This window comes from Alosa pseudoharengus, unplaced genomic scaffold (assembly GCF_046254945.1).
Source record: "Alosa pseudoharengus isolate Yale_2024_CS ecotype anadromous, Long Island Sound unplaced genomic scaffold, YU_APseudo_1.1 YU_APseudo_1.1_scf_7, whole genome shotgun sequence".
In the NCBI taxonomy this organism is placed as follows: domain Eukaryota; kingdom Metazoa; phylum Chordata; class Actinopteri; order Clupeiformes; family Clupeidae; genus Alosa; species Alosa pseudoharengus.
Window position 1 is genome coordinate 7,921,486 of NW_027468859.1, and position 27,164 is coordinate 7,948,649.

The 27,164-nt window shown below is 43.1% G+C and overlaps 1 protein-coding gene and 1 long non-coding RNA gene across 2 annotated transcripts in view; both read left to right on the forward strand.

Moving 5' to 3' along the window:
- esr2a (estrogen receptor 2a) overlaps positions 1–27,164 on the forward strand; it is a 55,240-nt gene that overhangs the window by 17,694 nt on the left and 10,382 nt on the right. Inside the window, exons 4-5 of the mRNA XM_076271677.1 lie at positions 4,145–4,261; positions 16,820–17,167. Coding sequence (XP_076127792.1) covers positions 4,145–4,261; positions 16,820–17,167 — 465 coding nt within the window. The remainder of the gene's footprint in view (positions 1–4,144; positions 4,262–16,819; positions 17,168–27,164) is intronic.
- Positions 22,608–24,189, forward strand: LOC143109083 (uncharacterized). Its single transcript, XR_012983813.1, has 2 exons — positions 22,608–23,623; positions 23,946–24,189. It is a non-coding gene; the product is annotated as an uncharacterized LOC143109083 (long non-coding RNA).

Below are 27,164 nucleotides of genomic sequence, written 5' to 3' on the forward strand. Positions count from 1 at the left end.
TCTAGAAACTTGCCCTAATAGTGGCTGTAAAGATTTCACTTGAATAATATATATTTTTGACATTTTATTCCAAAAGTCTAACTGTCATTTCCAGTATAAGTAAGTATATATACTCTTTTGATCCCGTGAGGGAAATTTGGTCTCTGCATTTATCCCAATCCGTGAATTAGTGAACACACAGTGAGGTGAAGCACACACTAATCCCAATGCAGTGAGCTGCCTGCTACAGCCACGCTCAGGGAGCAGTGAGGGGTTAGGTGCCTTGCTCAAGGGCACTTCAGCCGTTCCTACCGGTCGGGGTTCGAACCAGCAACCCTCCGGTTACAAGTCCGAAGTAGGCCACGACTGCCCAATCACATGTTTCCAAAACACAACAAAACGTGTGTTTTCAAGCAAAAATAACATCTACTGTTCCAAATGTATTTTATTAAATATTACACATATCAGCCAAAATATTCAATTTATTAATTTTCCAGAAATGTTGTATGTTGTATTATTTTTACATGTTTAACTTAAAATATGTGTTGTGATGGAAATGACAAAGTGTGGTGGAGATGACATGACATACATAGACAAATTTAAGATTTAAAAGCATTAAGATTTAAAACAAAAGAATGCGTCCCTGCCATACGTTATGTAATTATGATGTTTTTACTAGATTCTTTAGTAGGCCTACTATGAAGCAAATAAACTGTGTTTTTAGGGCAATGCCATTTCCACCACGTCACCATGTCATTTCCACCACCAAAAACCAAAGTAGCCTAAATATTTTTTAGCTTTTCTTCCAAGGACAAGAAAAGTATCATAGTTGAAGAATATCCCTGCAGTGTTACTTTGCATTACATCTAGCAGCTAATGCGAATCATATAGCTTATGGCAGCTTATGGTAGGCTACTAATAAAATGTTTAAAAGTGCGCTGCCTGTTTGTGCGTGTCATGTGTTTGATTTCCAACTTATGAAACGTTGCTTTGGTGTCTAACCTGTGTATCAATTTACTAATTGCCACAATCGATCGTAGACTAGTTAATTCACCATTCATTGGGATTTCAGCTTTTTTTATTGGTTTATGTTGGTTTGTGTAGGTTATTAGGTTATTTGCCATGTTGATATGAACCTAACCAATGAAACTGCACGTCTTTATTACGTCAGACGTAATTTCAATCCACTCTTGAAATAAATGAGTTTGGGGGTCAGTTCTACTCATATACTAAGAGCTAATCTTGTCAAAATAATCAATAACTGGGAAACTAGTTGAGTGAACTTAAAACTTTTGTGGTGCCTGAACAATATGGCAGCTTTGAGTACAGCTCTGCAATTTTATTGAGTTTACAACACTGTTGGGGAATACACCTTTTTAAAACAATGAACGAAGGGGACTCTTGCTGTCCATGAAAATATACTGGCTAGATCTTGTTAGGCATGTTTAAGTTAGGCTAATGAACATGTTGCATTCTATACAGCCTGATTATGTCATTCTTTAAGCTACATAGCCTGTCTCCAGTTTTCCTCAATTTGACTAATTAAGAAGGGATAATAGGATATTTGACCGGCATATCATCAAAATGTCCGGAAAACGAAATCTCTGCCGGTCACTTTGACCGGCACCATTTTTTTCTAGCGGAAACTCTGATACATACACACACTCTCTCTCTCTCTCTCTCTCACACACACACACACACACACACACACACACACACACACACACATACATACAGTACAAACCTTGCCCTAGACTCATCCTTAAATGTCAGCGTGTCTCAGTTTGCCCCACCTGACCTCTTGTCATTATAACCTTTGCCCCAGTAAACGGGCCAAGTGCTCTAGTACAGCATGCAGCCCTCCCTCAGCTCCCTTACCACCCCGGGACTCTGGCTCCAGGGAGGCCCCCTCTAGTGCACTGTGTTCCCAGCTGGGAGTTGGGCCAATACCCACTGCTGCACGGTGTGTGTGTTTGTGTGTGTGTGTGTGTGTGTATGTGTGTTTGTGTGTGTGTCTGTGTTTGTGTGTGTGTGTGTGTTTGTATGTGTGTTTGTGTGTGTGTGTTTCTGTGTTTGTGTGTGTGTCTGTCTGTGTGTGTGTGTGTGTGTTTGTGTGTTTGTGTGTGTGTGTTTGTGTGTGTTTGTGTGGTGTGTGTGTGTATGTGCTTGCATTCCCTGGAAAAAAGCAGCCAGAAACCGCCACCACCAGCCCCTTATAATTGTGGTGGCTGTGAACCCAAAGCTCATTTGTGTTGTTGGTTTTCGTGTCATTTGTCCTCTTCGTTTAACGGCTTCCTTCCCCACAAGAGACCACGGTACCTCACCTCACCGTGCTCGCTCCTAAACACTTGTACACACATGTAGATCTATGTAGAGCATGTTTCCAAGTGATTGTCTCACCGATAAGAGTTGCTACTGGCAAAGGTGTTTGTATGCATTTGACTGTGTCTTCCATGCAGTACTAGCTGGTTCTCCACTCTAGGGTTGGAGAATGATACCTAGCATAAACATCATGATTATCTCATAGACTGACAACAGCGGTACCCACTCAAATGAAATATGTGCCCCCTTAACCCTTAAAGGTGTAGCGTCACACCGGTGTGACGGGAATGTTGAGAAATGAACGTTCTAAAGAATATCTGGGTTCATTGAATTCAACATAGAATTTTAGAACCTTCAATTGTTGCGGAACTTAGAATGCTCAAAAACCTACACCTTTAAGGCTTAATGTGACCGCCACAAAGACTATTACGTTTCTTTTTTTGTTTTTTTTTAAGTATATTTTTTGGGGCTTTTTATGCCTTTAATTTGATAGGACAGTGGAGAGTGACAGGAAGCGAGTGGGAGAGAGAGTCGGGGTGGGATCCGGAAAAGGACCACAAGGCGGGAATCGAACCCGGGTCGCCGGCGTATGGTGCAGGTGCCCCAGCCAGTTGCTGGGGCCGACTATTACGTTTCTAATTTATTTTGATGATATTTCACGTAGTTATGGTCTTCTTTCGTTAGTTAGGCTACATGTAGTGGCAGAAAACTCACACCGCCTCTCCTTGTCCCGCTCTCACTCTCTCTCTCACACACACGCACACGCACACACACACGCGCACGCACACGCACACGCACACGCACGCATGCACGCACGCACACGCACACGCACACGCACGCACACACAATGGAAATACTCCTCCGCAGCCTGGGCTACTTGAATCAGAACAATCTAAGACTGTTGCAGCATAGAATGACAGTTCAGCTCGGTGTTCACGAAAGGTTAGCATTATCAACACCACAGCACACATTAAGTGCAGTAGGCTACTCATGCATGCAAACTAGTTTGTTCTTATTACAACAAAGTCAATCGCGGAGATAAGACAAGCAAAGTTATCAGCAGTTAACAACATGCATGTAAGAGTCTACTGTAGGTGGGTTAGAACACAGCTGGGTCTTTGACATTAGCCTATCAATTCATCAACTATGACATGAAATACCCCTCCCTTCCCCCTGAATAAAAGTGTGCCCCCTTGGAAATCGCAAATTGCCCTTCTATCACTGTACTCTGCGGCTGGGTCTGAACCCAGGGATGTAGTGGAGGCTAAACGCAAGTAAACACAGTATATCCACCTCTAACATTTTAGAAATAGAGTTTATCCACCTCTTATTAGAGTTTATCCACCTCTCAAAATAGTTTATATAAATCACTCAGTATTATCCACATTCACAATATGTACACTCATCAACACTTTAGGAACCATTTATTACACTGGTATTGTTATAAACATTGGACAATAACCTCTGCCTGCATCAAACATGTTCTGAATGCCTTTTTTAAAAATCCAATACCACATGGCACAGTCCACCTTACCATGATCACAGAATTCATAGTTTACCCACCTCTTATTTTACCACTACACCCCTGATTAAAACAATTTAACATATCTTTTTATGGTGGGAAATGGTTGCTGAGAGGTTAGATATGATGATATTGGTACAATTTCAATGAATTGCCCAGCCTTTCTCAGTGGTACAAAACAAAAAAAGCACTAGTCTACTTGTTTCCTCTGCGTCTCTAGACCGTTTTGTCTGCGTTGGACACTCTAGTTGTTTCTGTGCCCATGCTCTGCCCTCTGTGGTTAAATGTCAGCTCCCCCCAGTGACTCTAATTTCTCTGCAGGACACAATGATTACATCTGCCCGGCAACCAACCAGTGCACCATCGACAAGAACCGCCGCAAGAGCTGCCAAGCCTGTCGCCTGCGCAAGTGTTACGAAGTGGGAATGATGAAGTGTGGTAAGCCCTCATTCTTATCTCTCTCTCTCTCTCTCTCTCTCTCTCTCTCTCTTTCTCTCTCTCTCCTTTCTGTCACGCTTATCACTTTTCACCTGCTGCACCTAGTATATGTCTGAATGAAGTTCTGTAAGCCTCTCTCTTCTTCTTCCTCTCTCTTTCTCTTTCTCTTTCTCACTTTGTCACTCTTCACACTCTGTACCTATCGGAGAATGACTTTTTTTCTTTGTCCTTCATTCTCTGTCCCTCTCTTTCTTGCTCTCTTTCTCTCTCCCACACCTCTGCTTTTTTTTACTCCTCTCTCTCTCAGCCCCATCTCTTAATGAGTGTTTTTCTTGCTCTCCAACTCTTTTTTTTCTACCTTCCTTTGCCTTTCTCTCCACATGTCTCTCTTCTCTCTCTCTCCTATTTCTGCCTCTCTTTCAACATTCATTTCTGTCAATCATGTTTTTCTTTTCTTTCCATCAATATTTGCTCTCAATCCTTTTGTCTTTTCTTGTGTTTTTCTTTTTCCTCTTCCCTCCTACGACCTCTGTTATACTTTCAAAGAACCACTCTTTTTTTTTCATGGACTTTGCCACATTTGAACTTTAGAATCACTCATCTGATGCTGTTTACCAAGATAGGCTCTGTGTGAAATCCTTAAACTACCTGGATAGGTTCTGTGTGAAATCCTTTCATGAAGCAAACTAAATATGTAGGTGAAGCTGTTTGGAAAAGATAATCTGCTGATTAAATAAAATGTAATTAGTCTTAATCTCTTGGTGACCCTTGTGGCTATAGCTGTAAATTAATAAGGAGATGGTAAGATTGGAGATTAGCATGTTTTAAAGCCATGATAATGACTACTGGTGTACACCATCCAAGTTGTTGACAAGTCACAACACTGCCCCTGCAAATAAGGAAAGATAACAGTAGATACAGTGATGCTAAATTAAGGCTTGGTTGCTGTGGAGATTGGAATAAATCTTACCCAGTCTGTTTTGTAAAAAGCTTTTTATTTCTTTGTAGGAAGCTGTGAAGTGGTAAATAGCCTACATGTATGCCATATCTCCATTATGGCTTTTGAACTCATACCCACAATGCCCAGTGTCCGCAGCTAAACCAGAATAGTTATAGCTATATAAATATATGTGTAGACATTTGTTTGATCTGTAAACATTAAGCACAGTAGTTATTCAGCAGCATTGCTTTGTCTTTGCCTCTGGCTTTTGCTAGATCATCACGCAGAAGTGTATTCTTCAAACATGCCTTCTGTGGTAAAAAAAAAAAAAAACATTGCAAAAGTCCACTGTGCTTTTTGGTGGTGATTGTTGGAAGGAAACACTTTCTTTTACGGCTGTACTGCCTGAAAGAGGTTAAAGTTTGGTTTGGTTCATAGCTTTTTGCAAATACTGAAGCACAATAACTTATGTGGCGATTGTAAGAGTACTAGACAGCACTGTAGTCTGACCATAATTAGAATTTAGTTACTAGTTGTCGGGAGTTTTATGTCATGGTGGAATAAACTGTGTGTGTTTGGGATCAGGGGCCTGTACTACGAAGCGGGTTTACTGGCTTATCCAAGGGGGCAGGCGAATTCCCGGAAGTAGAAGAATCGACGTAGGCTGGAGGGACCACCTCTCTGCTAACTCCCATAGAAGTACATTCATTCTATGATTTTTTTGAAATACCATAACTTCATATAACATATATCCTGTGCCGATATTGTAGCTTCTGTGTAATCTACATAAACACTACAAAGGCAAAACAGACTCCACTACCTCGTCCGTAACATTGGTTACCCGTAAGAAGAATGGTTAGCTTGTTCGGTTGGAGGGAAGCTAGCTTTGACGGAATCTCTCTTTCGCGCCGTAGGGAGATAACCGTATTGTTTGGATAAGAAGCTCAGTCCACCTTACTGTCTATGACGGTAACTCATAAACAAAACCTAGCATACACGACCGTATGTAAAGGTAAAGCATTACACAGAGGCAACCTAATAATAATAAAAAAGTAAACCTATTTTTTTTTAAAAACGGCACTAATCATTTCAGAGGTTTTAGATGGATTGACCGTAGGTCGGAAAAGTGGAAAGAAGATTAGCTTCAAGGCTATAACTTTTTTGTTTTGTTTTAGCATGACTGTTTTTGAAGATGATCATGTGTGGTAGCTTCAACATTAACACGACTTGGTGAGGATGATATTAATAATAATACATAAATAAATGTTTAACTTTGATGATTTTGAAGGCGAAGGAAGTGTGAGAAGAATTTCTGTGTATCTATCATATGAGTTACAAGATTCAGTTCGATGGCTAACGTCACAAAGTTAAGTGTGAGTCTGCGCAGTACTGGGGGGACCAACTGAAAAATCGTTCTATTTGACTCAGTGCCCTCCCATTGAAAACGACGGAGTCTGTTCGTCCATTTCTTTTACTGTCTATGGGCTTATCTGGGTAACTTCGAGAGTAACTTGATCACGTGTGGCGTAAGTTCCCGATTAACCCGTACTACGAAAGGTGGATAGGTTTTAACCGAGGTATGCTGCCATGGCAATTTACGCTGCATCTCAAACCTGCTCCGAGCAGGTTATGTTCTTGGTTAACCCGAGGTTTCCGTTAACCACACCCTTTATAAGTACCACCCCTCCACTAACAATTCGAGACTATGTCGGCGTACCTGGATGATCCATACGACATCGGAGCGCAAATCGTGAGGTGCTCTCTTCGAGGGGTTTTAGAGACCGCCATATATATATATATATATATATATATTCTCTATGACGATATAGATTGTCAGCCGAGGGAATTCGTTATCTTTGTCAGATGATCTAGGCAGAAGTCTAATGTCACCCGTCATAGCAATGCCCTTACGTGGACATTCATGTTTTCCATCTAATCGGTGATGCTGAACATCTGAGCAAGAATACTGTATGTCCGAAAATAAATCGGACATAGGCCTAGCCTAGCCTAGCCTAGCCTACAGTATGCTGCTGAACATCTGAGCAAGAATAACCTAAAATAAATCGGACATAGCCTCGGCCTAATAAATTAAAATCACCATTTTAACAAACGTGTTGAATTGAATGTCATATTACTGTACCCTGCACATAAAGGCTACACATTTCCACAGCACCAGAATCCGACCGAATGCCTCCCTCAACCCCTTCCACAATCGGCTGGCTGCGCCCTCCAATAGCAGCAGATGTAGAATAATCTGAAAAAGTAGTCTACAGGATAAGATGAGTTAACTAAAAGCTTTCCTGTACAGGTAACATAACCTTAAAATCAATTCTATAGGAAATAGGGAGCCAGTGCAGTTCAGCCAACACAGGGGTGATGTGTTCTCTCTTCTTAGTCTTAGTTAAAAGTCTAGCCGCAGAGTTCTGTATGAGTGCCAATTTCTTTAGATGTTTTTTGGGAAGACCAGTGAAAAGTGCATAGTCTAACCTGCTAGTGATAAAGGCGTGAATTAGTTTTTCTGCATCTTGTTGAGTTAAAAAGGGCCGCACTTTGGCAATGTTTCTCAAGTGGAAATAGGCTGTCTGAGTAACTTTACTGATATGGGGCTTAAAACTTAACTCTGCATCTAAGATGACACCGAGGCTTGTTACTTTTGGTTTGACCTGGTGCGCCAAGTTCCCCAGGAGATTACTAAGAACAATATCTCGCTTTAGTTTTGGTCCAACCAAAAGTACCTCTGTTTTGTCATCATTTAGTTTCAAAAATGTTTTGCTCATTCACTGATTAATGGAGGTTAGGCATGCAGTGAGGGAGCAAAGGCCATCTGGGTTAGTTGGCTCCACAGAAATATACAATTGGGTATCATCTGCGTAGCTGTGGAAGTTTACATTATGCTGACTTATGACGTTTCCCAATGGAAGCATATATAGGGAAAATAGCAGGGGACCAAGGCAGCTCCCCTGGGCCACACCAAAAGGCAAGTCATGTTTTTCAGATACATGATCTCCTAGACTGATATAAAAATCTCTGCCAGTAATGTAGGTTTGAAACCAGTTTAGAGCATTATCAGAGAGACCCACCCACTTCGCAAGGCGGTGAATTAGGATGCTATGATCAATGGTGTCAAATGCCGCACTCAAATCCAGAAGAATAAGGATTAAGACTTTGTTTGAGTCAGTAGCCAGTCTGAGATCATTGACTATTTTTACTAGAGCCGTTTCTGTGCTGTGATTTGATCTAAAACCTGATTGGAATTTTTCAAGGATACTGTTTTCGTTGAGGAAGGTATTTAACTGATTTCAAACAACTTTTTCAAGTACTTTGCTCAGGAACGGTAGATTTGATATAGGCCTGTAGTTGCTCAGATTGGTATGGTCAAGATTTGACTTTTTAAGTAAAGGTTTCACAACAACTGTTTTAAAATATACCTGTTTCTAATGAGGTATTTATTACCTTGAGAATAAAGGGAGCTAAGCTATCATATACTTTTTTGAGGAATCTAGTAGGGATTGGATCTAAAACACATGTTGAGGAGCCGGTTTGAGTTATAATTTTACCAAGCTCAGATTGAGTAATAGTGCTAAAGGACCTTAATTTTGGGGGGCTGTTTTTGGGTGTACTATCAAACATATTACTTGTGTTACCAATAGCCTCCCTTATAGAAATGACTTTGTTTTTAAAGAAGTCTGCAAATTCTTCGCATCTTAGAGAGGATGCCTGACTGAGTGTATCAAAAGGTGTTTGATGCAATAGCCTATCAATGGTAGAGAACAACACCCTAGAGTTTCCACTGTTTTCAGCAATTACCTTAGAGAAGTGGTTCCTTCTCTCATTCCGAATAGCTCTATTATAATTTGCTATTTTTTCTTTTAGAATGGCACGGTGAACCTGTAACTTAGTTTTTCTCCATGTTCTCTCAGCTTTTCTACATGATCTTTTTAGATCATGGATATTTCGTTCATCCAAGGTGTCAGTTTGCTACAGGGCCTTTTTTTAGTCTTTAAGGGTGCCACTCTGTCAAGCAGAGCGCCTAATACACGATTGAGAGCCTCTACCATTTGATCAATGGGATGATGTAAAATATCTAAATTTATGGAGTCTATAAGAGCTATGAACTGCTGTTCTGCTCTAATGTCCAAGAGTCGCGATTTGATTGCAATTTCGGGATGAATTTTTGGAGTATGTAGTACTACATTAAAAGATACACAATAATGATCAGACATATTTATATCATTTACTGATAAGTCTGTGACTTCTATCCCTCTAGAAATTACTAGATCGAGGGTGTTGCCAAGGTTGTGGGTGGGTCCTGTAACATGCTGCTTTAGCTCTAAACTGTCCAACTTACTGGCTTTAGCATCAGTTGTCTTATTGACATGAATATTAAAGTCGCCATTTAGAATTATCCGATCATAGCTAGTGATGATGAGCGACATAAGTTCAGAAAACTGGTCGAGAAAGCCATCCATAGTTTAGGAGGGCGGTATAAGCTGGGTCAGCCTTCAGAGTGAGGGCAATAGTGTAAAACACTCCTTACAGTAGTGTTCAAAGACACCTTTTTCTTGTTAGCTGTAAAACAGAGGCCAAGTGAAGGCTAGGCCTGTTTTCATAATTAAGAAATATTAATGCAAGCTATAACTATATAAATCTACTAATCTGAATAATGTGTTTGTGTTTCATTTTCACCTGCTGCCATGTGCGTTTGGCAATGGTGTTGCATCTGAAATGTTCACAGGATTAGGCATACACTAAATCAGTCAATGGGGGCTACTTAAACATTCAATTATCCTATTACTGTAATCTATATGCCCACTTCTAAATTGTGTTGCAATGTAGGCATTTCTATGAACTAAAAATAGGCAATTTAATTATTTCAACTCATTTCAGACATTCCGCAAGCTGTTAATCCTCCATAACACATATTTGAAGAACATGTGGAAATAAAACTTTACTTTTAGGCATTTAGGCTACCCGATCTGCAATACGTTGCCAACAGCCTTGCCTTGCTTTGTTCACTGCCGACGTATTTGATTTTTGTCGTAGAGTGGGTTTTAATTCCTCATAACTTGGCATATGTCACAGTCCGGCCCAGAATCCCCACGTAGTCTGTGATCTGTCATGCCTCTGCTGTCCCTGGACTCTATTCCAGGTTTTCCCTCTGTCCTGGCTCCTAGTTGACTGACAGGGGAGCGGCCCAATCATCAGCGCTTGCACTGTCACACCTGTTGCCACTCTCCTCGTCAGCCATAGCATTTAAGCAGTGCCAGGAGAAACACTCTTTGCCAGATTGTCACGTCTTTCACAGTGGATTCTCGCTTATGCTCATGCTCTTTGGATTACTGGTTTTTGACCTAAGCCTGGTTTTTGGACTTGTGAATTCGACTCAACCCTTTGGAAACCTTTGCTTGGACCTTGCATTCATTTGTTGCCAACCTATGCCTGTTCAGCCACGTGAGTCTCGTCTAGCCCCTTTGGTACTGCTGCCTGTGTTTCTGCCTGCCTACCTGTGTACCGAACTCTGCCTTTTTTTGCCACCTTGGATTTTTGACTGAACCTTGCCTGTACTGCTGCCTGTGTTTTTTGCCTGCCAACCTGTGTACCGAACTCTGCCTGTCTTGCCACTTTGGATTTTGACTGAAACCTGCCTGTACCTCTGCCGTTTTTTTGGATTTTTTGAGTTTGCACTGTTTTGTCAAGTCACTCTGCCTGGCTGCCGATTCCTGTGTTCTGACATTAAAACCCACTAATTATACTCTCTGCTTCCTGAGTCTGCTTTTGGTTCCACAGTAACTCACCTGGCCTCACCGGCCCTGACAGTACAATCTGGCCAACATGGAACCAGCAGAGATGGAACAGCTAAGAGTCGCTGTGGAAAAGCAAGGAGCTATGCTGGGCACTCATCAACGGGAGCTAGTCCAGGTGAATCAAAACCTTTTAACATTTCTTGATAAATTCAACACACTTTCTGGTCAAGTGCATCAGCTACTGGTTACCCCCCTCTAGTCACCTGTATCACCTAGCCCTGCACCTCCAGCTCCAGCTCCGTCTTCGTCACCCTTTAGAGAGCCTAGGCTCCCTGCTGCCCAGCCATATAATGGAGATCCAGGTACCTGTCGGTCTTTCTTGTCGCAATGTTCTCTGTCCTTGGAACTGCAGTCCCTAGCTTTTCCCACAGAACGCTCCCGTGTAGCCTACATCATCACACTCCTCACTGGGAGGGCCCGAGAGTGGGGGACAGCCCTATGGGATGCTAATGCTCCATGTTGCTCCAGCTACAATGACTTTACTGATGAGATGAGGAGAGTTTTTGACCGCTCTTTTTCTGGCAGAGAAGCAGCGAGAGAGATCATGGGACTCCGACAAGGCTCACGGTCAATGTATGATTATGCCATAGAGTTCCGCACATTGGCAGCATCGTGCGGGTGGAATGAAAATGCCTTGTTGGATGCTTTTTTAAATGGTTTGTCAAATGCTGTCAAAGATGAACTGGTATCAAGAGAGGTTCCCTCAGATCTTCCAAGTCTTATGGATCTGGCTGGCCGAATCGATGCCCGCATCAGACAGAGGGTGAGGGAGAGGACTCGCGCCCCTCTTCAGTTTGGACTATTGACTACTCCCTCACTCGTCGCTCCACCTACTGAGCCCATGCAGGTTGATCGAGCCCGAATTACTCCAGAGGAGCGTCAGCGCCGACGAGACTTGAAGGCTTGTTTCTACTGTGGAAAGGTGGGTCATTTCTATCAATCATGCCCACCAGTAAGAGTAGAGGGCCTGGCGGGCACAATTCAAGATCACCCCCTATCAAACGCTCCTATCTTTCTATTGTACTCATCCATGACAGTCAGCCCCATACTCTTCATGCCCTCATTGATTCTGGAGCTGACAAGAATTTAATATGTACGGCCACTGCCAAGAGACTGGGGATTCCTATATATGCTCTTGAACAGCCCCTCACAGTCCAGGCCCTCGAGGACAGTTTTTTGAGCTCAATCACCCATAGAACTGCCCCTATCTCAAAAAGAATTTCAGGAAACCATACGGAAGTTATCATTTTCCATGTCATTGAGAATTCTCATGTCCCAATTGTTCTTGGATTCCAATGGCTTTCCTTGCACAATCCCCACATCAACTGGTCAGACAATACCATCTTGGGGTGAGTCCTTTCTGTCTGTCCTCATGTTTGAAGTCTGCTGTTACCCCTTTCTCTAACTCTCCTGCTGTGGAGGAATTCCCTGATTTATCTAATGTGCCACGAGTATTTGGACCTCAAGCTAGTGTTCAGCAAATCACGTGCAGTCTCCCTGCCCCCTCATAGGCCATATGACTGTTCCATTGAGCTGTTTCCTGGCACCTCGCCCCCTAAGGGCAGACTCTATTCTCTCTCCCCCTCAGAAAGAGGAGCTATGAATAAATACATTACAGAATCATTGGCTGCTGGTATCATCCGCCCATCATCGTCTCCTGCTGGTGCTGGTTTCTTTTTTGTGGGTAAGAAGGACGGCTCGTTGCGCCCCTGCATTGACTATCGTGGACTAAATGACATTACAGTCAAGAATCGCTATCCTTTACCCCTCATGTCAACAGCTTTTGATTTGTTACAGGGGTCCCAGATTTTCACTAAACTTGACTTGAGAAATGCCTACCACCTTGTGAGGATTAGGGAGGGAGATGAATGGAAAACGGCCTTCAACACCCAAACAGGCCACTATGAATATCTCGTGGTCCCTTTTGGATTAACCAATGCGCCAGCTGTTTTTTCAGGCTCTGGTCAACGATGTCGTGAGAGACTTCTTGAATGTTTTTGCTTTTGTTTACCTTGATGATATTTTAATCTTTTCACATACTCTTGCTGACCACAGGCTCCACGTCAGGCAGGTTCTCCAGCGGCTTCTGGAGAACAAACTGTTTGTTAAGGCAGAGAAGTGCGAATTCCATAGGGATTCAGTCTCTTATTTTGGGCTACATTATCTCTCCCTCCCAGGTCCAGATGGACCCCTCAAAACTGAAGGCAGTGGTTGACATGCCACTCCTTCCTCAAGACGGGAGCTCCAGCGTTTCCTGGGCTTCACGAATTTCTACAGGCGGTTCATCAGGAACTACAGTTCTGTGGCAGCCCCCCTTACTGCTCTCACCTCTACTAAGTCCCCTTTCCGATGGCATGAAGGAGCAGAGAAGGCGTTTGCTGAGCTCAAGCAGAGGTTCACGTCAGCCCCTATTCTCATCATTCCCGATCCCACCCATCAATTTGTGGTTGAGGTTGATGCCTCGAAATCTGGAGTAGGAGGCATTCTGTCCCAGAGATCCTGCAAGGATTCTTTTCTCGCCGCCTCTCCCCTGCAGAGAGGAACTATGATATTGGAGATCGGGAGCTGCTGGCAGTGAAGCTGGCCCTGGAGGAATGGAGGCATTGGCTGGAGGGAGCTGATCGTCCTTTCCTGGTATGGACGAATCACAAGGACCTGGAGTATCTCCGAACAGCCAAGCGCCTCAAGGCTCGACAAGGCAGGTGGTCTCTCTTTTTCTCACGGTTCAATTTTTCTCTCTCCTATCGTCCAGGATCCAGAAATACCACGCCAGATGCTCTTTCTCGGCAATTCACCTCAGCTCAGGACCCAGCCTCCGTGGAGACCATCCTCCCTTCTCGGTGCCTGGTGGCAGCAGCCCGAATGAACATAGAGACTCTTGTCCAGAAGGCTCGGGAGCAGGAACCAGTGCCAAGTCAAGAACCCCCTAACGACTTGTTTGTGCCTCTCTCAGTCCGGTCACAGGTGCTGGAATGGGGGCATGGTTCCAGAATTGCCTGCCATCCTGGGACAGCCCGGACCCTGGCACTGGTCGGACAGCGCTTTTGGTGGCCATCCATGAGGAGGGACGTCCGGACCTTTGTGGCAGCCTGTAACGTCTGCAGTAGGAACAAGACGGGTAACAGACCTCCTGCAGGGCTCCTAAGGCCTCTCCCCATCCCTCACCGCCCCTGGTCACATATAGCCATTGATTTTGTGACTGGGCTCCCCAATTCTGAGGGGAATACATGTATTTTGACAGTGGTTGATCAGTTCTCCAAGGCTGCACATTTTATTCCGTTGTCCAAGTTGCCCTCTGCCAAACAGACTGCTGAGTTACTAGTTTCTCATGTTTTCCGCCTGCATGGTCTTCCCTCTGACATAGTCTCTGATCGAGGGCCTCAGTTCTCTGCCCGGTTTTGGAAGGCGTTTTGCAAACTAATTGGTGCCTCTCCCAGCTTGTCCTCAGGTTTCCACCCCCAGACAAATGGGCAGACTGAGCGTGCAAACCAGAAGGAATACGCACACAACTCCTTGCCCACCTCAGCCACTGGTCTCTCCCCCCTTCACTGCTGTTTGGGTTATCAACCACCCTTGTTTCCCACCAAGGAGGAGGAGGTTGCGGTTCCCTCAGCCCAGGCTTTTGTGCGCCGGTGCAAGAGGACTTGGTCTCGAGCCAGGACCCAGCTCTTGCGCTCAGTGGATGCCTTTAAGAAACAGGCAGACAGGCATCGCTCTGCTGCTCCAATGTACAGAGTGGGCCAGAGGGTGATGCTGTCCACTTGCGACCTACCTCTCCACTTCCCCTGCCGCAAGTTCAATCCCAGGTTTGTTGGACCATTCTCCATCTCGAAGGTAGTCAACCCCTGTTCAGTTAGACTTGCTTTGCCTCTGACTATGCGCCGTATTAACCCGGTATTCCATGTCTCCCAAGTGAGACCTCTTGTCTCTAGTCCCTTATCCCCACCCTCCAAACCCCCTCCTCCCCCCAGGATTGTTGATGGAGGTGAAGTGTTTACGGTGAGCAGACTCCTGAGGGTGCGTCGCCGAGGTAGAGGACTCCAGTACCTCGTTGACTGGGAGGGCTATGGCCCAGAGGAGCGCAGCTGGGTCCCTGCCAGGTTCATCGTGGACCGCACTCTGATCACGGAGTTCCACCAGCGCCATCCGGAGGCCCTGGCTGGGACGCCTGGTGGCGTCCGTCGGAGGGGGGGTACTGTCACAGTCCGGCCCAGAATCCCCACGTAGTCTGTGATCTGTCATGCCTCTGCTGTCCCTGGACTCTATTCCAGGTTTTCCCTCTGTCCTGGCTCCTAGTTGACTGACAGGGGAGCGTCCCAATCATCAGTGCTTGCACTGTCACACCTGTTGCCACTCTCCTCGTCAGCCATAGCATTTAAGCAGTGCCAGGAGAAACACTCTTTGCCAGATTGTCACGTCTTTCACAGTGGATTCTCGCTTATGCTCATGCTCTTTGGATTACTGTTTTTTGACCTAAGCCTGTTTTTTGGACTTCTGAATTCGACTCAACCCTTTGGAAACCTTTGCTTGGACCTTGCATTCATTTGTTGCCAACCTATGCCTGTTCAGCCACGTGAGTCTCGTCTAGCCCCTTTGGTACTGCTGCCTGTGTTTCTGCCTGCCTACCTGTGTACCAAACTCTGCCTGTTTTTGCCACCTTGGATTTTTGACTGAACCTTGCCTGTATTGCTGCCTGTGTTTTTTGCCTGCCAACCTGTGTACCGAACTCTGCCTGTCTTGCCACTTTGGATTTTGACTGAAACCTGCCTGTACCTCTGCCGTTTTTTTGGATTTTTTGAGTTTGTACTGTTTTGTCAAGTCACTGCCTGGCTGCCGATTCCTGTGTTCTGACATTAAAACCCACTAATTATACTCTCTGCTTCTTGAGTCTGCTTCCACAGGTTCCACAGAGTCTGCTTCCACTGGTTCCACAGAAACTCACCTGGCCTCACCGGCCCTGACAGCATAATAATTGTGCATTCCTCATCCGTAAAATAAGGTGATCGCGTCATCATTGAAAGTGGTGACTTGCGCTGCAACCCGCCCCTTTTATGTGAACGCGCACAAACTCCAATTAGGTTAACCCCGGCTCAACAAATCAACTTAATAATCAGCGTCGTTGTACCGATTAACACCACTTAAGATAACCAGGTTTTGTCAACCCCGGGTTAACAAAGTAACCCTGGGTTACATCTGGGTAGGTTAAGCTCCCTTCGTAGTATAGGCCCCTGCAGTATCCTAGAAACGTGCATGTGTGGCCTGTGTTGTACTGACAGAACCATGCGGCTGAACCCTGCATCTGTCTGGGCTTAAACCTGCAACTTTCGTCGTCGAATTAGAAGGCGGACGTGCTAGCAAGGGAGCTAAAATACATGGGTGTTAGCACCAGTCGCTAACACGTCTCTTAAGGTGTTGGGAGGGTTTATGTACTGCACAGTTACTGGATTGTACCAGATTGCTACACATGTGCTGTAGCAGTTGCTACTGCTGTGTTAGACACAGTGCAGTCATTATTCCCGGTTAACTTATCATCTCTTTTTTTCTCACTAGTGAAATAAAAGCAAAGTAATAATATTGACGAGTCTTGTTACAGTAAGACTTTATTCGTTGACACTGCTTTACAAATAATTGATAGTTAATTTATATTATATGTTATATTTTCATAATTGTAACTAAATTCACCTGAAATCTTGAGTTGTTTCGTGTGTGTGTGTGTGTGTGTGTGTGTGTGTGTGTGTGTGTGTGTGTGTGTGTGTGTGTGTGTGTGTGTGTGTGTGTGTGTGTGTGTGCGCGCGCATATTGGTTGCACAATAGGGATGCGGCGGGACCGTAGCACCTACAACCGCAGCTCCAGTGGACAGCCGCGGAGAATGCCTCGCTTGGTCACTCGGCCCAGTAGCAATGGGCAGAGGCGGGAGGTGGCAGCGGAGGAGAACGAAGGTCTGCACCAGACAGCGGCGATGCCGGCCTCGAGGGATCGTTTGGACGGGACACTGACTCCAGAGCAGCTGATTGCGCGCATCCTGGAGGCGGAACCGCCGGACATCTACCTGATGAAGGACATGAAGAAGCCTTTCACCGAGGCCAACGTCATGATGAGCCTCACCAACCTTGCTGACAAAGAGCTCGTGCACATGATCAGCTGGGCCAAAAAGATACCAGGTGAGCAGTGGGGCAGAAAAGGAGGAGGTATGAGAATGGAGAGAGGGAGGGATTGACAAAAGGGTGATTTTATGCAGCATCATGACATTACTTATATACTGTATTCAGAATGAGGAATGCTGACTACTCCAGTTACTGTACAGTAGTGAATGTAGCATTGGGTCCATCCCTGGCACAGCAATATTCTCGATTACTCTATTTTTTAGAGGATTTCAGAGAGACAGAAATATATATTATTTATATATATATATATATATATATATATATATATATATATATATATATATATATATATATATATATTATATATATATATATATATATATATATATATATATATGTATGTGAGAGAGAGAGAGAGAGAGAGAGAGAGAGAGAGAGAGAGAGAGAGAGAGAGAGAGAGAGAGAGAGAGAGAGAGAGAGAGAGAGAGAGAGAGAGAGAGAGAGAGAGAGAGAGAGAGAGAGAGAGAGAGAGAGAGAGAGAGAGAGAGAGAGAGAGAGAGAGAGAGAGAGAGAGAGAGAGAGAGAGGAGAGAGAGAGAGAGAGAGAGAGAGAGAGAGAGAGAGAGAGAGAGAGAGAGAGAGAGAGAGAGAGAGAGAGAGAGAGAGAGAGAGAGAGAGAGAGAGAGAGAGAGAGAGAGAGAGAGAGAGACATCTCATTGTCACTTCAGAAATAAAACTGTTGCACGTCGCACATCATTGTCCCATCACACGGCTGTACACACAAACCAATTCGACCAGGGACATTCTCATTAATGTTAATGCCTGCAGAACACCCAGGAGCCTTATCTTCCACCGACAGGCTCAACACTGCCATGAAAACCCAGATTCATAACAGGTGCATGCTGTGCTATCTCACAGCATTTAAGATAATTTCCTCCAAAATGATTCGACTTGATGAATAGAGCGTAAAACCGTTGGCAGACTTGGTTGGTGTAAAGCATCTAAGCATCTTCCTGGTACTGTACCGCCCTGGAATTCAATGTGAGAAATATAGATTTCCTCTGAGAGGACTCGGGAAGATAAGAGAGAGATTTCACAAGACTTCAAGAACACGCCTGCCATGCTGACAGCAGAGTTGCAAGTGCTGTTCAGTATGCAGCGTACAGAGGTCTTTGTGCTTTAGAGCTTTTAGAAAATAAACAGGGTTTTGTCAGGGATTGCTAGTGATGGCTCTCAGCTGATGTTCAGACTGTGAGAGTGTGAGAGAGAGTGAGTGAGTGAGTGAGGCTGTATGTTGTGCGTGTGTGTGAGTGAGTGTGTGTATAAGTGTGTATGGGAGAGAGTGAGTCAAATGTGTCACCCTCTCACTCTCTCACTCTTTCACTCACTCTATCATGGTCTTTCAACACATTCTTAAGAAAACCCAGCAGAGACTGTTCTTTCTTAGGAGACTTAAAAGCTTTGGGGTGGGTACAACATCTCTTATAAACTTTTACAGATGCACCATTGAAAGTATACTGACTGGTTGTATCACAGTGTGGTTAGGTAATCTCTCTGCCCAGGATCTCAAACTCTTAAAAAAGGACAATCCGGTCTGCCCCCAGAATCATTGGGGCCGACCTTCCTCTACTGCAAAACATTTACCCTGTACGCTGCAGGAGTATAGCAGAGTCTATCATCAAGGATGTCAATCATCCAGCCCATCTCCTCTTTTCATTACTCCCCTCTGCTAAACGCTACCGGAGCATTACCTCACACACAACACGTCTTAAGGACAGCTTCTTTCCCCAGGCTATCAGAATATTAAATGGACAGTGACTTGAAATCATGAACATTCTTAAAATAATTGCTTGTGTCATCAATATGGTACCTTAGGTATCACAGAAATGTTATATATATATATATATATATATATATATATATATAAATATTTTTTTTTATAATGCCTCAGTGCATTTATTTTTTTTAATCATCAGGTCTGCAGGTCATTAGGGGCCTGCAGGTCAGTGTAGGTCTATGGTCTTACATGTGTGTATGTTGTCTTTTACATGTATGCAGTCTTTATGTATGTATGTGTTCCATATGTCTGTGGTCTATGTATGCACAGAAGCTCTATGTAGGCTTTCTAATGGGTGCATGTCGACTGGTGTGCTTGTGTATCTGTGTGTGTTTGGGTGTCTGTGCATGCTTAGCAGCACATATGTCACGTTCTTTGTATGGTGCCCCCCCCCTACCCCCTATACTATTTATTGCCTATATGGCACCATTGTTCTTCTCCCTTTTTACCCCCTGCAACTTGTGGCACAAGCATTTCACTGTATTGCAAAGTATATGTGACAATTAAACTTTGAACTTGAGTGATTTCATAGCTAATCATATTTGGTAGCTGGACCTCCCTGCTTGCATTATCTGCTCTCTTCAGGATGGTCAAACTCCTCCACCTCCACTCCTCTCTCTCAGAAAAGCAATAACCTCCAGTCTTCTTAAAGAATCTGAAATTATATATATATATATAGCTTTACTGCAAACTGCTTTTTAATCTTCTTCAATAATGTTTACAATGTCAATATGCATCAACAGCACATTATATAAGAATGATACTTTTCATGTTTTCTCATAGTCATAAGATCTAACTTGAACATTATGCTACTCCATTTAATTGGGAACGTGTCTGAGCACGCACGAGAGGAGGGTGTGGCAGGTTTTGGCTGACTTGTCATTGTTGATAATCGATATCTCCTTTTTAATATAAGAAACTTTTAAAAGGAAATTATGAAGCCAACAAGGACGAGTCTGGAAGAGATTGCAGAGTCAGTTCCCTCTAGCCTACTGACCTGTCATAAACTGTGAGACCCAGGGCACTTTGACATACTCACTGTGATTTGGAAAATGGACAAGAATATGAAAAGTAGTCTTTGTCTTTGTGTAATGGGACTGGTGAGTTTTGACATCTTCAATTATTAGTTTCCCTTAAACTAAGAATTTACATGAAGCACAAGATATACCATTTGAAACATGTTCCACTCAGATACATAGGTGGCTACCAGGCTCATAATTCACTTTTAATGTCAAACAGAAAATGTCCAGCTAGCATCATGCCAACATGCTTCTATTTCCAAAGGAATGAAGGCTGTTTCAAGTTTTTGCCTGAAATTGGACTGTGACTATGATTTGGTTTGGGAGTTATCAGCTCACGATAGGAGAGAGATCAAGTGCATGTATCATATCTAATTGTTATTCAGTCATTATTACTATTATTCATGCCCTTTGCTTGCAAACGTTTGTAGGTTTATTTGCATTATCACTAAATGGGCTTACAGTGATGCTAACCAGACTCACACACACACACATACACAGAAGCACACATATACACGGAAGCAAACACACACATGCATACACTAAATTACATACATAAAAGTTGCAAGAGTAGGGGATGGAGTAGGAGATTGAGACAAATTGAAAAGGGTGATTTATTTTTGCAGAGAGAATGTGCAGGGCGGTGGTCATATTTTGTACCGCTCTGTGGTACATCTAGTTTATACCACTAACAATGCTCAAAATATAATACACTTCTGTGGTAGTGTGGTGAGGGTCTCTACAGATAAACCAAAGTATTGTAAACATTGAAAGTGTACAGAGAGGTTATATCAAGACCTGTATTTGTATGAAGAAAAATTCCATGGCTTCCTGGTCCAGTATCATCAAATCAGCGGGTGCATTCGATCTTGCAGCGCTACCCAGATCTGGCTGAATCTTTCAATACAAACATGCCTGTCAGTCAGATCTGCACAGTGCCTAGACACGGAAAACATGGATTAAAAAGATTTCTCCTGAATCAGCTGCACTCGGTCTCAAGGTGAGGGGGGCTTTTTCTCAGTAGCAATAGTAGCAATAGTGTAGTAGAGCACAAATAGCAATAGTGTAGTAGAGCACAAATAAAACATCTCTCCTGAATCACCTCCACCAGGTCTGACAGTGAAAGCCTTTTCTCAGTAATAGTTAGAGTGGAGCATGGTGTACATCGAGACCCATTCACATCCTCATTTCTGAGGACGCTCTGGGAGTTTGCAGCAGTAAGCAACACTCCTCTGGATTAGCTGTTGCCAGCGTGTTCCTGCCGGAGAAGCGTTCTGGCTGATTACCAGGACTCTGGAAACTGGCCATTGTCCCCCGACTGCATCGAGAGTAACAGAGTGTACCGTCAAGAAATGCTGTCTTTTTTGAATTAGTGCTTTGCACAAACACAAAGACACACACACTCGCTCTTGCTCTCTCTCTGTCTCTCTCTCTCTCTCTCTTTCTCTTTCAATTCAATTCAATTCAATTTAAAAAGCTTTATAGGCATGACCATTCACAAAAAAAGTGTTGCCAAAGCATACAATATATAAGTTTAGAAAACATCGGAACATAAAATCATATGAATGTAGTAGAATCATTAAACCAACAGACACACTGGAACTTTCGGGAACTTTCTCTCACGCTGTGAAGCGAGGAGACATAGCCTTCTGCCAATTGGCAGGTGTTGTGGATCCTCTCCCAAAAGCACTGTGAGTTTTTTTCAGTGTGAGAAAATTTGGGGTGGTTTAGTGAAATATGTCAAAATATTTGGTTACACCAGAGACGGTTGATAAAGCGAGACGATTCACCGAAGGGTTCTTCCTGTTCCCCTATGACGTAGGGTTCACTAGCGCCACGCCTTTTTAGGAGACTAGCTAGAGATTCTTTACACTGTTGCCCTATGGAAGAAATCATTTTTTTCTCGGATTATGCCCCAGCCCTTAATTATACAGCTCGAGATTGGACATTTTAATGCATTTTCTGTAATTCACATGTGTTCCTTACATTCTGACACCGACATGGCGTTTTTCAGAAGAACAGTTAAGGAGAAAAACGACTTTGTTTGCCACTTGTCTGTCTGTTTCTGTAACCCACTGGCACGCGATCTACTAAGTAGCCGAAGGTTCTCTGGAATAAGTTACCGTTGCTTACCACTTCGATGTTGATCACTCAATCGCGAAAATGCCTAAACTTTGGGTGCATAAAAAGACACCTTTCTGTCTTCTCCTTCCCTAAGAACGCAGACATGTACGTACCGTCATATCAGCATCGTTTTTGATGTCTGGATTGCGTTTAAATAGGCTGTATAGCAGACGGCCATACACATAAACTAGGGCAGTGGTTTCTCAACCTTTTTTCAGTGATGTACTCCCTGTGAAATATTTTTTCAGCCAAGTAGCCTTCCCCCTAACCAGCGCAAAGCATTTTTAGTTGAGAAAAAAAAGATTTAAAACAGAGCACTGTGCCATCAGTGTCTAATTTATTAAACTTTGGAACTAATAAACACATACAAAATTCAAACATTTTACATTTTAATAATCCATGACTACATTTATTGCAAATGATTGTAGGCTATATTTTGCAAATTATTTGTATATTTCAAAATCTCACGTACCCCCATTTGAGAACCACTGTACTATAGTATTGCATATCACCCAGTACACTACGGGTGACCCGTATTCGGGCAAATACAGTGCCCCCCACCTCCCCCCAACAACCCCCATGCATTTCTTTGCACCTTATCATGAACTACCATAGTCATGCTATATACCATTTTAAAGCTGAGAAACTCAAGAATCGATATATGTAAAGCTTTCCATGAATTAACATATATTTCGTGTGTAAAATATAAGTTTATCCCGATATATAACATATCAGAATACCCCCCTCCACCACCCCCCAAAGTTGCTGCGTTCATATTTTGTCACTTGTCTGTATGGCCGTACCAATAAGTTAGCCCAGCATGCTTGGTCTTGAAATTTTCGTAAGAATCCATAGATGTAAAATATCTACATTGTTATATTGCCAATATATTGAGTAGTTGTACACGCCAGTACAAACAAAACAGATACATACGAAAAGAAGCGAAGTAAACACTTATTTTTCGCGGAAATCCAGATATTTCGGTTTTACTTCCATTATTGTCGCTGGATTCACGGTACTCCGCGTGTTCACGAGGCTCTTCTGATTCCATCGATACCCATTACATGTCTGTAGGACCAATGAGAGTCGAGATAGATGCCATCAAAGCCAATGAGTCACGTAAGCGATGAATCTGACAACCAGTCTTTGAATGGTCATAGCGCTGCGTCTGAGTGAGCCAATGAGATGGGACCTAGATGTCCGTGTAGCCAATGAGGAGAGCTTTCTTTAGACATGTGACACATCGTCCCATTCTACTTCCCTGTCGGCTAAACTCAAGGCGCATAGCCCATGCGTAACCAGATTCCGAAGCAGTGGTTTGGAAGTTTGTTACTAAACAAGCAAGAGACATGTTTTTGAAGGTTTTTGTTCGTAAAACATGCCAAAGAGACAAAAAAAAGACGAAACATGTCGAAGAACCCGAGGACATTGAAGATCTGGAGGACATCGATGAAGGAGAAGAAAGCATTTTCTCGGAATGCGACTCCGAGGAGGAGCAGAACTTTTTAGCTGGGAAGGACCCCGATTTTGAGCTGTGAGTAGACTACTTATATCCATATACAGTTACAGATACAGTTTAGTTTGCTTTTGTAATGTTTAGTGCATAGTTTTTCATTTAGCTTTGTTTCATAGTGTGAACAGTGTGAACAGTGTTCTGGTACCTGGGGGGAGGGGAGTTAGGTGAGAATGCAGTGTGTGTTTGTGTGTGTGTGTGTGTGTGTGTGTGTGTAAAAGAGAGAGCAGGGGGAGGTGTGACCTGAGTACACACATTTATATCATTTGTGTAAGTTGTTGGGAAGGGTTTTCATATACTTTAGTGGGTCTGAGCCTAACTTCCATCTGTACAATTGTTTCAGTGACAGCGATGAAGACTGGGCCCCGCCAAGCAAAAAAACAAGAGCTGAGGATCCTGTGTCTGAGGAAGAGGAGCCGGTGGCCGAGACTATTTCAGTTGTTCATAACACGTTCCATTTTGTTGACCGTGGTTGCCAACACAAATACATTTCTATTGCATTGAATGTGAATCATTTGATGTTTCGTTTGCCAGGGTATTGCTATTTTTTACCTTTGTTTCATTTTATAATACAAATGTTCACTGCATTACCTTGTTTGTCCTTTTTTCATGGAAATCTCAAAGGCGTAGGAGCAAAAGTAAGAGTTTCAGGTCAGATAATGCTTCTCTGGACTCATGGCACAGCCACTGCAAAGCACTCCAGGTACAAGCAACATGACACAGAGAGTGTAACCTTTCATTTGACACCAAGATCATGGTTCTACATAAAGGGGTTCTTGTATAGGAAGCATTTTAGTTTTGGGTAACCAAAGGTCCTTTTGGAGTCTCCAAATGGACACTTAGCAAAACGCATGTGTATGCCCACACAAATATGGGTCCCACACAGTCATACATCATCCTATAAGGATCTACTTTGACATACAGATTCACAAGACCTGGTAGTGGGCCTCAGTGGTGTTTTCAAGAGAAAATAAGTGACCAAGAGGGCAGAATGTGGTCATTTCTAGAGATGTACATAACCGCCTATAAAAAAAACTATCATTCTACCCTTTGCCACTCTCTGATAGTTCATCACACAGTCAATCTATTGGTACCAAAAAATTCTACAAGGCCTTAGCTTTCCAAAGAGGTCAGGCACTTGATTGTAAGTCAAAGTATGTGGCAACAGGGCCATTTTAAGTAGGCGGTGTGCAATTTCGAGGAAAAACTCAAAATAGGGGTGGAAATGTATAAGGTTAAGTAGGTCATATCACATAATAATCTGGACAGCCAGGGGTGCGTTTCCCAAAACCATAGTTTGCATTGCAACCAACAATGTAGCTAACTTAGTTAGCAACTATGGTTATGGGAAACGCGCCCCTGGTTAACAAGTTGCTAACTAGCACACCTAACCAGACGTCTGCTTTCTCAATTAGCCTTACCTCTGTTTGATAAAGTAGCGCCAATCGATGTATCCCACAGCGCCGCCACACGGCCATATCTTTAGGCCTACTACACACGCAAATTACAATGGAAATACAATAGGCCTACACCACTTATTTTTTCATTGACATAAGGCTAAAAATATGATGAACACTGGCATTGCTTTGCTTAATATGATCCTTCCTACTATAAATGCTGTGATAACACAATAGGACTGAAGACTATGATACAGCTGGAGAGGCTGCCAAGTTAGGCAAATACTACGACTGACTTCTTTGAGGCCATGAACAGGCTTTTTGATGTCTTATATTCACAGTATAAATATCCATTCAAATCCCCTACTCCAGTTTTAGCATCAGTCAAATTGTGATTACAGCACTTGATTACAAACACAAACACTTACTTCTCAGGCCCAATCCATGGCGTCGTCCTATAAGACCACAAAGCAGACATCAGATCCACCATCTTACGGAGAGCCTTCAGTGGATTGAGTCTTGGACCTTCAGGTTGCTAGAGAACAATACATATAGTGCAGCAATCATTCTCAGTGTGTTAACTAATGTTGAATAATAGATCTTTTTTTCCATACAGAGGGAAGTTTAAATCTAGTTACAGAGTTTCATAGTGACAGGCTGTTGGTCGAAACATGTTGGCCAATGCAGCCAAAAAGGCTTTTCCTTGGAGTGCCTTTTGTAGAATTAGTTTCAACTTTATTTTGGTTGTGTTTCATTAAGTCTTCAGGTCTGATTGTTAGTAGCCTATATGAAATTATATTTGATATGTTTAACTTTGAAAGTCTGTAACTTGTATAGGGCAATTCCACGCAAAACTGTCACATCCATAATGCCAACTAAATACCATGGCATTGTGTTGGTGTTATGGATGTTACAGTTTTGCGTGGAATTGCCCTATACATTTGAATGGCCACAAGAGCGGACAGTTACAGAACACAGTCTATGTACATAGCATTGACTTATCCTCTGAATAACACAGGTTCAAGTTCATTCCTCCCTGTCATCGCGGGTTCATCCTCACCATCCATAGCGTCCTTCTACTCGTCCAACAACTGGGGAGAGAATTAGCAAACATGACGTTCATTTTAGTGCTGCTTGATAAGGGTCTGTGCAAGACCATCCGAGAAAAACGACTCAGAACTGATGTAACGTTATTCAACACAATCGTTGAGCGCCACCCTGACTAAACATTTGCCATCAGAGACAAACTTAATACAAAAATATGTAATGTGCAGGATCGGGGCAGAGATCAGTAGAGAAAATCGTCGCGTCATCGAGGACAGACAGAGAATATGGCGTAAAACTAAATGTTTCACTACGCTAGGCTGATAATAAAATTCAGTGCACCAACAACTGTGTACATACCGGTACTCATTTTTTACTAGCATCTAAACACATTTCAAAACTGCTAAATCAATGTCGCTTGCAGTAGATCTGATCCACAAGCTATAGTGATGCCGATTTAGGTAGAGCAAATATCAGGTAGGTATACCAAATTAATCTGGTAGCTAGTGCCTCAGCTAGCTCTGCTATCGGTATCAGATGGTTAGCTAACGTCAACTAACGTTACTCCTCAATGAGCTAAAATTCATGACGGCGACACGAGATAATAATAATGTTATTACCTAAACTCCGCAGACATTTTACTACATAGATAACTCGTTACACAGACACAGACTAATCACAAATACCTTGCCACATTTCAAACTGCCACTTACCTCGAAATCAGACCGCATCTTGCCCCGACGATGTACCAAATCCAGTCACCCACAGTGTTGCCAACTATTTAAAATAGAAAGTAGCTAAAGCCAGCTCCATTTTTTTTTTGTTGCTAAAGCCAGCTCCAAAAAAAAAAAAACCGGTGATGGCCCTTTAACTCCCTTTTACACCTGTTTGCTTTTGTCCTACTCAAATAGTCAACTTTAAATATATTTCATTTACTATACTTGTATATTAATTGAGACACTTTACACTTCTGTACTCTATCTCGTCATAGCCTACACCAGAATGAGCATCAAGTGGCTGAAAAGCAGTCCGACCTATTCCCAACTGCTCCATCTGCTTTGCACTGCTTGAAGTCTGATTATAACTTCACCATAGGCTACACACAATTTAACCTTACTGGC